Source organism: Hakea prostrata, chromosome 11 (genome assembly GCF_041222555.1).
Source record: "Hakea prostrata isolate BN-2017 chromosome 11, UWA_Hpros_2, whole genome shotgun sequence".
Lineage (NCBI taxonomy): Eukaryota > Viridiplantae > Streptophyta > Magnoliopsida > Proteales > Proteaceae > Hakea > Hakea prostrata.
This window is the reverse complement of record NC_142610.1, coordinates 8573546-8588951: the sequence shown is the minus strand read 5'-3', so window position 1 is coordinate 8588951 and position 15406 is coordinate 8573546. Positions and strand designations below refer to the sequence as shown.

Sequence of the window (15406 nt, the reverse complement as noted above, 5' to 3'; positions counted from 1 at the left end):
AAAGCTTCCACTTTTTGGTGTTAGTGCAATTTGCTCAAAAAACTATGTTGAAGAGTAAAGACTGCCTTAATAAAACGGATTCAACTCAATAGAAGGATACATAGCATTTTAGAAATCCAATGACTAATTACAAGGTTAGGAAAAATCTCAATTGTTGAAACTTGAAAATATCACATGTTGCGATCTGAAGATCACAGTTAAGTGCAAGTTAAACTTTTCAAAAATGCAAGAATACCCTTGAAGCTATTACTTCGTGTTCTTACATAAAATAGGAGAAAAGAGAAGGGAAACTGAAATGCCAATACAGGGTTGGTGGAGTGGTAAAGATCCAATTTCTAGTATTAAAAAAGCATCAGTACCAAAAATAAAAGGAGAAGGGAAGCTGAATAAAGTCATTTTTTCCCCTTGAGTTGCAGCCCTGTAGTAATAGTAAGTCCTCACATAATTTGAGAGATATGGTGATAGACATTTTTTTTAAACTTAGGATGTGCAGATATTGAAAATGAATGTGTTTGGTTTCAAACCAAGTAAACTTATTTGTTCTTGTTATCTATGCGTAAATAATCAAATGAAAGTGTCAAATTCTAAATGAAACTGTGTTAATAATTTAGGTTTCCACTTGTTTTTTTTCTTCCATCTCCTAGTAGTGTGATGCATGGGGACCTATTTGTGCATGCGTGCGAGAGAGACTGGATTAGTAGGCTTGATGGTTCCATGAAGCTTTGGAGAGTGGCCCCGGATCAATAAAGAAAGCTATGCCTGGGAATGAGATCTCAGGAGTAGTATGATAATGTTCTTGTTTCTTGTGTTTGTTGCATATTTGGAACAAAAATAGTTCATATCATGTATGTGTAATCTAGTCTCCTTCTCCCCCGCCCCCCCCAATTTTAGAAACAAATTGGTCGTTTTGTCACTGTTTTTAACCCACTTTTTCACACACAAAAAACCCGCTTCTCTCGAAATGGTGAAGAAACATCGTCTTTCAACAGGGAATTCTTGTCTTTTCAACATGAACATAACTCCAATTTTGAAACCCTAAAAGCAATTTTTTTTCTTTCATTTTTTGTGTGAACCTACATGAGTTCTGCAGCTAGAAACATCGAAAATACGTAGAAGTAGGAACAAAATTGTTTCTCACCTAAAAACAAGGAAACAGAAAGAAAACACTACCGTACAACGAGTTAGGTGCTCTACTCACTAGAGCAAGCGGCCAGCCAATGGCATTAGGGCTAGGATATCAATGACAAACACATCACGGCAGTTGAGGAACTTTAAGTGAATAGCTAGGGCATGAATCTGGTTTAGTATCTACTCAGGTATAGGGTAGACAAATCCAAATCATACAGGAAGTCAGTAAGAATGGACCCAAACATTGGAAGGGGAGTCTACACCCATCGTCGATTGAGTTTTGGATCCTCTACCCCTATGGAGAAGAATTAACTCCAATCCCATATGGGCGAATGTTGGACAAGTGTGTTTCTTTTTTAAATTCATCATCCTATTTTTTAGGAAGTTAACAAAAATGGATTATAACCCAATCAACAAAAATGGATGCTTGACTCTGCTAGTGAATGAGGTTGCAATTCATTTTTGTTTATTTTATACCAAACATGATCATGTTTTTAAACAAAGACATTTGTCAAGCAGCCACGCATGTGGGTTGGAATAGATTCCTCTCCATACGGGTGGAGGATCTGGAATCCATCAAATTTGAGTCAATTTTCCAAGTTCCCATGGTGGACTGGGGTCATTTGAGGTAGCTTCTTATTCCCATCATCTTATATAGCTAAGAACATAAACCTCATCAGTTAAAAGATAGGAATCAAAACTGAACCATGAAAGCAACTGAGTAGATTAGATTAAAGAATGAAGTTTCAGATTTGCAGATCAGGTTTCAGAGCTGATTCGACTCCAAATCCCACACCAAACACTTTGTGAAACTGAACCTAATAACTGACCTCAAACTAATTTGCATCTTCATGACCATTGGCAGGATTAGAAGAGATTGGCAGAAGCACAATTGTTTGTGCTTGGTCATCTTCAATCTCCACCTTGGCATCATCTTTGGCTACAATTAAACCCTAGATACTCAAGTCTGGTATCTGAAACCTATTATTCTTTGAAAGCACAGAAAAATTTCCCTTTAATCCATAATAAATTAATATTGGGCAAAATTTTATTCTCATAATTTTTATGACAGCTTCAATAAGCATGTATTCATATTATCTGAAAAACAATGGTAAGAACATTATTAGGCTAACATATTAGAAAAAAATATCCTTCCCACCCATTTCTCTTCTAGTTTCCAACTGGCTCTTTTGAAGACTCACAAGCTTACATTCAAATTAGAAAATACAACAAAACTATTTACAGCTATTTTTTACTTACCAAACCTATTTTTGATTCCATACTTCAATCTTGACAATAAATACCAAATCAATTTCCCGGTCAACCAAAATGACTTCTAGTATTGATTCATTCTAACAGAGCAAAAATAAGAATCAAAATTGATAGCAAAATGAGCCTAAAACCCAAAACAGGGCAGATTATCATGAAACAGAAGGATGCTTGGAACTACCATTTAATAGTTTCAACTTAGACAAGAAAAATGCAAAATCTTCAAGTAAGATCAAATTGCTGTCATTCTACTCCATGATAGAATTACTAAGTACTACTCTTGTATTCACAACCTACCTACAGGGAGAACACTTAGAAGGATTGCTTCTAGTTCTTGTGTCCTTTCACTGCTACTACAGAAGATGGGACTGAATCATTGTTTCAAGTCTCTTTTGGCTCCTTAAACATGACAATAGCTGTTTCATCTTTTGTTGTTCCACCTGCCTCCTGTTCATCAGCCTCCTCAATCCAATCTACATCATCACCTTCGACATTTTCTATCTCCCCATTTGCCTTTTCAGTTCCCACTTCTATGTTTCTGACATTCTCTTTCTTCACCAGCTGGGCCAAGTGCTTCTTCCCCTTATAGTGAGAATTCATAACTTTCTGGCTAAAGGTACCCACTTGACACATCTGGCACCAAAATTTAAACGTTTTATTTGAAGCTTCTGACTTCTGCTTTTGTTGCTCTGGGGCATCCCCTGTTTTATTTTTCAAATCATCTGTCTTATGCTTTTTCAGCACTGGTCCATCCCCCTCTTGGTTGAGAGGCTGCATCTTATTACCCCCTAGTTTGTTCCCCTGATCACCTTGCTTTAGCTTTGGACTGTCAGCAGTGGCTGCTGTCTTGCTTAGTTTAACAGTTTTCTTGGTTGACGAAGTTGAGCCACCATTGTTCTTGTTGGTAGTTTGACTACCTAGATGTGCTCCTTCCCTGGTCTTGTGCTTTCTACCAAGCAGATGGTCAGCCAGACCTTTCTCACTAGTTGCAGTTACTTGACAGAGAGCACAACTCCACTCCTGGGGTTTTTTCTTGACACTTGGAATGGCTGGTGGTGGTTCCAGAGCTTTCCTCTTCATTCCAGCAGGAAGACTTGAGTTTGTAGGCTTTGCCTGCAGTTGGAAATTGGAGATAACAAATAATTGCAAACCAAGGTATAAGTCTCAGGCTAGAAAGTTTCAAATATGAACCATTCCCCTGCATTATTCAAATGTCATTATTTTCACCTCAAAAGTAGCAAATAATTAAATCACAGCTACATAATGTGGCAATACTCCTTGTCATGTGGAAGGATCCTCTAAAGTGACCACTTATTCCATTAAGACCTTATATTGACTGCAAATACAATGTGGCCTTCACATCAGAATTTGCAGTTACCACTTTCTTTTAAATTAAATTAAAAATGGAGAGGAAACGGGCTCTTTCTACCACAACCAATAACAAGAACTACTTCAACTTTATCCAACAAAATGGGGTCAGCTACACTGGTCAGAAATAATCTGACAATAATAGGAATAAGAGAGGTGTAAGGAAGTAAAGTGAAGTGAAAGCAGGAAAAAAAAAATAATAAGAAAAAGCACAAGAAGAAATTAAAGATTAAAGCAGTAGTCAGATCAACATCACAAGAAATTGGTCTCCTACATGGATAGTCATCCTCCAAACAACTCTATATGCGGTCAAATAGGATCAAGCACTACCATAAGCATATCCTTTCCCACCCAGCTTCTCCACCTGTCATTTTAGGCTTGCCCCTATTTATTTATAGCTCCATCAAACTGAATCTGGTCACTCTTTCCTTATAGGAGGAAAATACCAGTGTACTGCCTCAGAGAGGACTAGATCCAATGCTTTGAAGATTCTGATATTAAACTCCTCTCTTGGCAGTCAACTGAAAAATAGCTTGAGGGAATTGTGGCCCATACACCTAATGTATCTAACTTTAAATCCTTAGATTGCACCAGGTTCGTCATTTCAAAATGCCCCAGAAAAGTTGTGCCACATTCCACAACTATACTAAGATTCCTTAAGCAAAACAACAATAACCGCAAGCCTTATTGCGATCCTTGCCTTCCAATCAGCTCTATTTGAATCGATACTAGATATAAGGCCTAAGCCATGCAAATACTTTCACACCTATCCTGAGGTTATCTTAGGTCCGTCCTTAGCTCTTCTAGTTCCTTTGATCTAGATCAAATCACTCCTCTATACAGGGGCATTAAGGGCCTCCATTGAATGTGGCCATGCCACCTCAATCGATTTTCTTGTAACTTGTCAATTATCTGAGTTACTCTCAGACCAGCTCTAATATGACCATTCCTTACTTTATCCATACTAGTAGTTTTGCTACTATGATTCCTTAAGATGCCTACTTAATTCCTTGGGCTTCAGAAGTTTCATTTTTTATCTCACTGTTATACATTAAATATCTGATATAATATCACACAAAAATGAATAGTTGCAGACAAAGTCAAATGAAGAAAGTACCAAAAATGGAAAGTAAACCATTTTTGGAACTTGACAAGGAAGATCATTTATCACCACAAAAAATATGATGGGGAACAAATGGATGGGGAAGATCATCAATCTAGTTGAGAATAACAAGCTAGACATTTCAAGTGGAAAACAATAAGCAACTCCTGTATGAGAAAGGAGAGAATACAATTTAACATGATATTCCATCTTAGATTTCAGACGCAAGCTGGGCTCAATGATCAAATCTAAGAAGAAATTTTTCTGTCAAAGGAATAAAATATATTGATTGAATCAATGAAAAATGACATAAAGAGAAAACATGTGGAAGGTTAAGGAAAAGAGAACACCAGAGGAGAAATTAGGTATGAGAAACCAATCCAATATGCCAACCTCAACAAAAAAAAATTTATTCTACTCTCATATCATCTCTACTTCAGTCTTTCTTTTTCACTTCGGGGGAAAGAGAGAGGGGGGCCTCTATTACATATATAGACTCCCTGCAATTCCTAAATTAACTTATAAAATGACTACTAAGTATTCTAATCCAACTCAAAGTTGTTCTTTGTACTAACCTTAGCTACACTTTATGCATTTATAAATTAAGTCCATTACAATGGCACATCAAAAAATAAAAGATCCAATCTGATGCAAACCCGAGCATAAGCAAGCCAAAATTGAATCTAGAAGAGAAGAAGAAAGAAGAAGAAATATGAAGCCTGGCCGTGAGCTGCAGTACCATCAGTCTACCAGCCATAGGAGTCTCACCTAGGGCCTGCTGTAGGAGTGTCACCCAAGCACAGTCAATGGTCGCACAAGACCAATAGAAAATTCTGGATGCTGGTAACCAATTCCCATGAATTCTATTATATAGGAGACGAGACCAAAAAGTTCCTTGGATGTCTGTACTTAAAATACACACTGTTGGAATTCCAAGGCTAGATGGAATCCCAACATCTAGACACTAAAACCCACAAATAGAAAATAACTAAACCTCCAAGCTTGCATATAAAACTCCATACGGGATAAATGTTCATTGCAACAGCATCAATTCCCTCAACATTGAAAAAACTTGCCATCAAGTTCTGTAGAATTGAAGAATATTCACTGCAGGATCATTGGCTATAAGGCCGGGAACCCTTGAGGGTGAGATCTCTCTCTCTCTCTGTTCTTCTATTTAGCCAAGATGAGATGATGTGTGAGACGAGACGATTTACTTATACCACATAGGGTCTCAAGTCTCAACTCTGTAGTTGTAATCATGATATGATTAAATCATCATTTGAACTGTGAAATTCAAACTATGAAAATGTGTAATGTATTGGACTCACTTTGGCTTTTGAACTTTGAGGATATGATTCACGCAATAGATTATTTTAAGGTTTCACTTCAGCATAGTGGTTTTCCACTTAGGGTCTGAAGTAAAACTCACACGAAGACTAGTTTCTTCTTAAATCTGAGGTCACCAGTTCAGAATGGCTGGATAACAAGTTTCAGCCCCAAATGTCCCATAATAACCTCCAGTTGGGGGAGAAATTCCAACAACTTGTCGAGATCTCAAGCCGACTCTTTTTTTGAGTTGGCGAGATGAGCCTCTAAATTGAGATCTTGAACCATGCTCCTTGATTCCATGGGTTGAAAGATTAGACAATTACCCAGTGCAACATAATCACTAAAATAGTCCTTTGCAAGTCACAATTTGGAAGAACAGAAGCCAAATGGTTCAATCAAAAGATCAACCATTGTATGTTCTTCCATAAGTGGCTCTTCAGCGATGACTGATGCCACCACATCTTCCATCATCAATGGATTATCATATTGTTCAAAACTTGAGATCAATTTATCAAATAAAGATCCCCTACAATCAGATGTGATCAGCACTTGGTTCTTATTTATTTATTTATTTTTATATATTTATGACTTCGTCAAATAATAGATTTAGTTGTCCATAGGTTCTCCTAGAGGTGGGTCTCGGCTCAACATCAGTGGACCACAGTTGTAGCCTAAGGTCAAGGCACAAAACAGCCTCTCAGAAAAAATTGCTGGGTTAAGGGTGTGTAGGAAACTGCCCCCCACCCCCTCCAAGACACTTCTTGGGCGTAACCCTTCAGCACTAGGTTTGCCTGTTCGTAAATTCTCTTGCATAAGTAGAAACTGATGGGGGATAGGAAGAAAGTTAATGGGTTAAAATTTCCAAATAGGTCAACCGGGCCTTAGGTTACTTCATTTTGGCCCACGGATAGTTACTATAGACCTTGAGCTTCTTCCTTTTTTCCTCTTTTTATGGTTTTGTCTACGTTTTTTTGTTTGTTTTTATTTATTTATTGCACTATTATGTAATGGGCCTATTTGGTTGCCCAGAAAATGGGGGTAACATTAGTAGTTAGGAACATGGTCATCAATGAGGCAATGGAACCATGGCATTCGAGAGGGTTCAGAAAGCAAGGTGGCACCCACATCTTTTACTTGTCCTATAACTTGGAGTTGTTATCTTATTTAGGAATTGATTGTGAATTCTAAATCGGGATCCAAGCTCTAGTTCAAGTCCTAGTTCTACTTTTAAGTATTATAAGTGACAAGGAGTCCTTTATGAGTCAAAATTAGGACTTTAAGAAGGTTTATACTCTCTTTATATGTAATACATCTGCCTTCACTTAGAGATATTTGATTAAACATAAACGTTCTACCGAAAAAAGAAAAAAAAAAGATATTCAAATAACAAGATGACCGTTTCTATAGGCATTTTGGTGCTATTGAGCAATGCATACAAGATTGACAATCCAAGCCTGATTTCTGCTCTTCTCTGATATTTTTGACTCCCAACAACACATTCAACCATTCAAGCTGTTGTTCAAGGTTTTTCTGGAAAACTAGTAAGTCTGCAACATCCTAGCCCCATAATCTGATTTGGCATTGGATTTAAGGGTTCAAACCAGGGTTAATCTGCCAAGATATTGGGAAAGTTTCAGAACCAACTAAGCTTTCAGGTGTCTAGGTAGGAGTGGGCTCTTTGGGGGTCTATAATGGTCAGATATGGACAGGGCCTTAATGTAATAGGTGTAGGCCTTGTGGGGGAGTTTAGATAAAATCTGATTGCTGGATATGAGACAATGAAAATAAGGGTGATTAGAGGATACCTAGAAACAGCCTAAGTCTGGGAACAGAAATAATACGAGTACGGATATGTACGGAAGAATAAAACACGCACGACAATGAATAGAAACATGGATCTATATAACAGATACTAACAACCTAACAAACAAAATATAGCATACTCTGGCCCAATTACCTTAATCAAAGAAATACTATTCATCATATAACTCATGAAATCTACAAACTTCATGTCATAATGTCTAGAACTATTCTCTGGCAGATTCTCCCATTTTTACTATTTGGAAGAACACTAAGGCTGATAGTAATACATAATTGGATGAACACTATGGCTGCCATTGAATTTGGAAAACACCCTCTTTCCTTCTCTCTTTATATATATAGATGGAATCAAGGTATGAGATCTCACAAGCTCTCGGCAAGATCTCACGGCTCGAGATCTCTAGAAGATCTAGCCTTTTTGAAGGGCTGGAGACAAGACTTTGGTCAAGTTGACCGAGATCTCAGTCCAACCATTTAAATCCCACAACTCGAGTGAGACAGGTCAAGATCTCGACCTATCTCGCCTCTCATCTCGTTGATAGCTTCCCAAGTTCATTTTGTATTGGTCGCTTCCTCTTGTCAGCAGCTTCCCTAAGCCACAATAGCTATGTTGAAGTATATACACTTGGGCTATTTACTATTCACGACACTATTCACGTGAACAGTAAAAAAATCCGTTTTTACTGTTCACAGTACTGTTCACGTGAACAGTAAAATCTGTGTTACTGTTCACGTGAACAGTATTATGCTATTGTTTTTATTATATTTTCTATTTCTAATGTGGGAGTCTTGCTACATAAGTTTTGGGAGTTTTTAGAAAGTATAGTTTCTATTTTGGTGGTAGTTTCTATTTTCAGAACTTTCTATTTTAGGAGTTAGGAAGTTACTAAAGCTGTAATATTTTGTTTCCTTTTTCTAGAAGACAATTACTTGTCTCTCAAGTTGTATTAGATTCATTAGAAGCTATAAATAAAAGTGCTCTGTGATTCTAGAATCTTAAGCAAGAATCACAAGCCTCTTCTACTAGTTCTTCATCTCTCTTCTCTTCTTCTTCTCTCTTTTCCTGTTTTGATTATATAATGCTTGTTTTCTAACAAGCTATTCATGGGCTCAAGCCCAAATTGGAAAGGAAATACTGAAGTCCAAAGTGTATAAGGCCTCTTCAGGCCTAGGTGTACTGCCCTTGTGTGCATTTGGGGGAAGGACGTCGAACAACAAAATGTGAAGCATGAGCAACACCCAACACTTCTATAATGAACTTATAATGGTTTTATTATTGTATTCTCGAGACTCGAGCATGTGATGATCTATTGTACTCATATGGATGGAATTCTACTGGTATTTAAGTTATTTGTTGTATCTTATCGCTTTTTTTTTTCATTTATATGTCCTAATGGTTTTATATTTCATGCATAGAAAAAAATTCCTGGGAAACTCAAGTTTTGACACGGTGAAAATGGGAAATTTTGAGGAAACTTAGGACTTTTTTGTGTAAGTTTCAACAAGTTTTAAAGAGTATTTTAGGTTGGGACTCTGCATTTAAGCTAATTAGAGTATAAAGAACACATTAGCACATGCATTTTGCTAAAAAAATCAATGCAGATATGTCATCCAATGTACATAATATCAATGTAGAGTTGTCCAAGAAGTATACTATAAACTTAACTACTTAAGTACATAAGATTTAATACATAATTTTTAACTTCAAAACATCAAATACAAAGTAACTAAAAATAAAAGGAAAGTACAACTCAGTGCCAAGAGGAGTGCCTCAGTGGATGCATCCTATGAGTTGAGTAGTACTATAACTGTAACATCATCTCCTCCAACCAATGAACATGCCTATGGTTGTCAAGGTAATCGACAATTGCAACTTTATAAGTTTGGACATCAACATGCCCAAGATAACCAGTCTAAGGGAATACACAATTTGGATAGCGAAGTCTTGATGGAGGGGGTATTTTTCGTGGTATTTGGGGAAACATGAAAGAAACAAAAAAAAAATTGAAAATTTGTGGCAGTTATGAAACTTGCAAGAAAAAGTCTTAGGTTTTCACGAAATTTCCCAGGTTTCCATGAAATGCCCCATGTTTCCCACAAAATTTGGGAATTTTTTTCTTATGAACCAGCTGGTCGAGCTGGGTTGAATCAGGTTTCGAGGTTTCAACAAGTTTTGACGAAATTTCGACGGTTTCAATCGAAACTTGGGATTTTTTCCGACCCCCAGTTTTTTGTTTCGAGGTTCCCAAAATGGGAAATTTCGGTGGAAATTTCGCAAGTTTCGATCGAATTTTGTTCTATGATTTCATGTTTTATAACCTTGCACATTCATTCATGCAACATTTCTATTCAAACTTAGGCTCAAGTTAGAACTCATACTTAGGGTTGTTTTTTCACAAATCTAAGGCCAACAATGTGTTTAGAGGGCCTAGATTAGGCTAAATACCAACTATGAGCCCCAAAAGTTCACTCAACTTGGCTCAGGAAAAATATACTTAATCTTGAGGAAGATCTTGCCAACTCGAGCCAGATCTTGCTTTTCTTCAAGAGAGAGATTTCTCTCGAGCGTGAGATCTAGTACCTTGGATGGAATTAGGTTGTCTTAGGCATGGTTTTTCTTTTTGCTTTTTACCCAAGAAATCGTTTTCGGCTGTGTTTGTTACCGTTTGTGGGAGCTATTTCTATCTATTTAAAAAGGCCTGAAAAAAATAGAAAACTGAAAATAGGCAGTGAGCTGTTTTTTACTTTTGGTTTTCAACTCTTTTTGCGGAGGGGTTTAAAACCCATGTGATAACATGAGGATAAAATTGTAAATGCACAGACTTTTATAAGATTACTTCTCTTCTCTCTTGTCCAGTTGTCCAATCATTCCTCAATACCACGAACAAGGTAAAGGTTGAAGAAAGAAAAGCGTTTCTGCTCATAGGGTTTTGAACAGTTGTTAGGAATGAAGGAATGCGACAACAATGATTCTCAAGACTGAACCCTGTCAGTTCAATGGAGCCAAGATATCCCTGGCAAAGGGTATCAGGTTTGTTCGTTCAGATTCTCAGGTTTTCCTTGCTGCAAATGTAAAGTTCAAGAGGCCTATTTCAAGGTCGATCGTCGGTGCAACCTTGGAGGTAATCCAAAAGAAAAAGAACAGAGAAGCCAGAAGTGCGTGATACTGCCAGGAAGGCTGCTCTTTGTGCAATCAACGAAAGGATCAAGAAAGCTAAGGATGAGAAGAAGGCCTAAGAAAGCAGAGATTACAAAATCACGGAAAACCAAGATGAAGAGCGACGTACCCAAGGGTTCCAAACTTAGTAGTGGATGTAAGTGGTGATCTGCTAGTGCTCACTATTACTCTTTGAGCAGAGACTAGGTAGGAGTTGTTCCTCTTTCGCATTTTAATTTTTTGTTTGGTCATTTTGCAATTGAAGAAGCTTTATTCTTTGATTGATGGTTTGCTCAAGTACTAGGATTTTTTTAAGGCAGTTTCCAGTTCAATTGATGACTGAAACCAGGATCATTTTCGAGAAAAGAAAGATGGGTGAAGAAAGAATATGTTCACCATTCTTCCAAAATATTGTAACAATTGTTTGCAATTAGGTAATCACCAGAGAGTTTCCAAACAGTTTTTGTGTTTTAGGCAAAAATGGTTTTCACTATTGATTTTTGAAAATAGGTAAAAATTAAAAAGAAAAAGCATGCCAAACCCAGCCTTATACAGTGGAGGCTCGTCCCCTATTTTATTGTACCCAAAGATGAGATTGATTATTTTCTATTGAATAAAATAAAAATATATAATAATGAAGATGAATCCCTATAAGGAGAAACACCCATCAGATAAGCTTCGGGGTAAGATGAAAACAAGATGAATATAATGAACATTGAACAACAACAACAACAACAAGAAGCCTTGTTCCAACTAAATGGAGTTGGCTACATGGACCCTTGCCTTGCCAATCAGCTCTATTTGAGGCCATACCATACAAGGCCTAAGCTATGCACATACTTTCACACCAATTATCTTAAGGTTATCTTAGGTCTGCCCTAGTTCTTCTAACTCCTTGAATAAGATTAAATCACTTCTCCATAGAGAGGCATTTAAGAGCCTCCATTAAATGCGATCGTGCCACCTCAATCAGCCTCCATTAAATGCGATCGTGCCACCTCAATCAACCTTCTCATAGCTTATCATTATCGTAGCTACTCTAAAACCAGCTCTAATATGATCATTTCTTACCTTACCCCTCCTAATTTTTCCTTTCAACATCTTAGCATCTTTTTGCTACATCAAGTTTAACTATATGAGGTTTTTTAACATAAAACACTTTGCACCATACTCCTTGAATAAGATTAAATCACTTCTCCACAGAGAGGTATTTAAGAGCCTCCATTAAATGCGATCGTGCCACCTCAATTGACTTTCTCATAGCTTATCATTACCGTAGCTACTCTAAGACCAGTTCTAATATGATCATTTCTTACCTTACCCCTCCTAATTTTGCCTTTCAACATCTTAGAATCTTTTTTTACACCGAGTTTATCTAAATGAGGTTTCTTAACATAAAACACTTTGCACTGTACGCTTATCTATAAGACGGTCCTATAGAATTTTCATTCGAGCTTCAAAGGAATATGTTGCCCAACAAGACCCAGATGAACCTCTCCACTTCATCCCCTCTTTTAATTCTTTGAGAAATATCATCCTCTATATCACCTTTTTATATTTATGTTGAGGCAAGGTATAAAATAATCATTTCATGGAATCTCCTTCTCATCAAGTTTCACCACTCTATCATACATCCAATCATAATCGAAATTACATATCAGATATCAAGTTTTTGTTCTACATGGTTTAAAGTGTTTTGATTCCAAAGTTGCTCTTCGTAATTCAAACTTGGTACTAATCCTAACTTGTGTCTCATCTACTAAACAATATCATTAACAAAAAGCAAACAGCAAGGAAGCTTATCTTGGATGTCTATGTTTAATTTATATATATTATAAGTGCAAATAAATATCAACAAAAAGCCTATCTCAGATTGTAGCCAACTGTAATTGAGAATTCGCAACCATGTTCCCCCATAGTTCTTAAACTTATCATCGAATTATCATACAAATTTTTACTATGTTCACATATTTACTTGCAACATTCATTTTCTAGTACTTTACTAATTAATGCTTTGGGGCTCCTATCATAAGCTTTTTTCTAAGTCAATAAATGCTATATGAAGATCTTTTTTTTTTTTTTTTGGATGATTAAATAATTCAATACCAAAGAGAATAAAAGAAATTACAAGAGCACAAGGGATAGAGCCCAAACAAAGTGAGAAAGAGGCCTCAACTAACAGCAACCTAAGAGGCAATGAGCCTAGCAATTACCTAAGAGCAACAATTAAAGCAAACTAGGTACACAAGCAAAGAAGTCCAAAGGCAAACAAAGAAATAAACAAAGCGACATCGAGCCAAGCAACTATTTAAAGGCAACAATGATAGCAAACTCTGAAGAGATTAAGTCACAAGCCAAAGGTTTAGTAGCGTGAGCGGTGGCTGAAGACAGGAAAGAGGGGTTGGAGGAGGAAGGGAGAGAGGTGGAGAGAAGGTGGGGATTTGAGGAATGGGCCAAGAGATCCCTAACAAGGGAGGGGGAGGAATGAGGAGAGGAGCAAGGCCAATGGGCCATAGGGCCCAAATGGATCGCATAGGTGGGGGCATAATGGGTAAAGGATGTTGATCGTGGGAGAGAGAGAGATGGTTTAGAAGCGGTGGAGAGAGGTTGCCTGGAGTCGGTTACCAAAATGGAAGGTTTGAGAGAGGAAAGTGGTTGACAGAGAGCTCAGAACAAGAGATTTCACAAAGGAGGGAAATCAGAGCTTGAGGGTCAGGGGAAAGAGGTGACGCCTCCTAAAAGGAAGGATCATCTACTGCTGATGAAGCCACAACATTCCAAGCATCAATAGGGGAAGCAGTGGCTTCAACTGCAGAAACCTGACAGAGATCCTCGAAGAGGGGAGCTGTGCAGGGATTTGTCACAATCGGTGCAGGTTTTGGCCGAGATCTACTTCTCCGGCTAGAACTAGCTACCGGCGGTGAGCGGGAATCAGAAATCGCTAAAGATGAAGAAGAGGGATTAGCCTGAGCAACGATGGTAGCATACTGAGCAAAAGTTGATGAAGAAGGTGCCGAAATAGGAGAATAGGAGTTTTCCCTAAAACCAACAGAGGGTAAAAGGAGATGAGCAATAGCAGTTGCAACGGCTACTTGAGCACCAATGACAGCATCTGTTGCATCAAGATTTTGAGCAGTGGCAGCAACGGTGCTTTCGTGGTAATGAGCAACAGCGGTGGCGACAACTTCAACAAGGTCGTCGACGACGGAACCAACAAGGTCTTAGGCATCAGCGGTGGCGGCAGCCTCTACTCGGTCAGCAGCAACGGCGATGCAGGAGGAGAGGCAGCATCGTGTTTTTTCTAAATTTTGAGCAGCAGAGGCAACAACGGAGCTTTCGAGGGCTTGAGCGATAGCGGTGGCGACATCTTCTTCAAGGACAGCGTCAACAGTGCCCAGTTCTTGAGCAAAAGCAGTGGCAGCAGCCACAACAGGGTCATCAGCTTCTCTTGGGCTGAAGGAACCTCCTAAAGCCAAATCAGAGCTGGCCTCTTCTGCACCAACGAGATGACCTTGGAGAGAAACCCAAGCCAACATCCGAGATGCAAGAACCGGACGACCAAAAGGGCAGAAAGGCTCGACAAACGTCGAGAAGAGGGCGAGAAGGAAGGCAAGAATGTAGCCAAGGATACAAGAGCATGAAAGGCGTCAAAGTGAAACTCTTGAACGTCTTCAATGTCTCCTAGATCATCAATTTTAGTTATTCATGCATGAGGCTAAATATAAACCCTAGTAGGTAGAAGGAGAAAGATGATAGGGGGAAGAAGAGGAAGTCTTAGAAGAATCAGTCTTGAAGAATGGACAGAAGGAGAAGAACACTCATAAGAAGAGGAAGAGGAGAGGAGAGGAAGGGGAAGGGGGCTGCAAATGCCCCAACTAGGACTGATTATTATTATTGATGGAAGTTATATTGCTACTGCGAGAGTTTAGTGGGTATCAACGGGTATTGATATTTGGTGTGTGGGAATATCCTTCAGTATATGAAGATCTTTCTTATACTCTCTATACCTTTCATCTTAACAATGTAAATAGCTCCCATTGTAGATCTTCTCAGTATAATACCAAATTGGTTCTCCGTAATAATGGTTTCGTCTAAAAAAGTTTTCAATTACTCCCTACTATAATTTCATAGCAAAACTCCTCAAGTTTACGCCATTGTAATTATTACAGCTCTTTGTATCTCCATTATTTTTATAAATTGGGACCACGATGCTTCTCCGTCAATCATCA

At 38.1% G+C, this 15406-nt stretch overlaps 1 protein-coding gene across 1 annotated transcript in view; it reads right to left on the bottom strand.

Annotated features, from left to right (window-relative positions):
• Positions 1-2430: 2430 nt before the first annotated feature.
• The window catches only part of LOC148999917 (uncharacterized), a 42925-nt gene continuing 29949 nt past the window's right edge, over positions 2431-15406 (bottom strand). Inside the window, exon 3 of the mRNA XM_089141083.1 lies at positions 2431-3510. Within this exon, the coding sequence (XP_088997209.1) occupies positions 2779-3510 (732 nt within the window). The 3' untranslated portion in view covers positions 2431-2778. The remainder of the gene's footprint in view (positions 3511-15406) is intronic.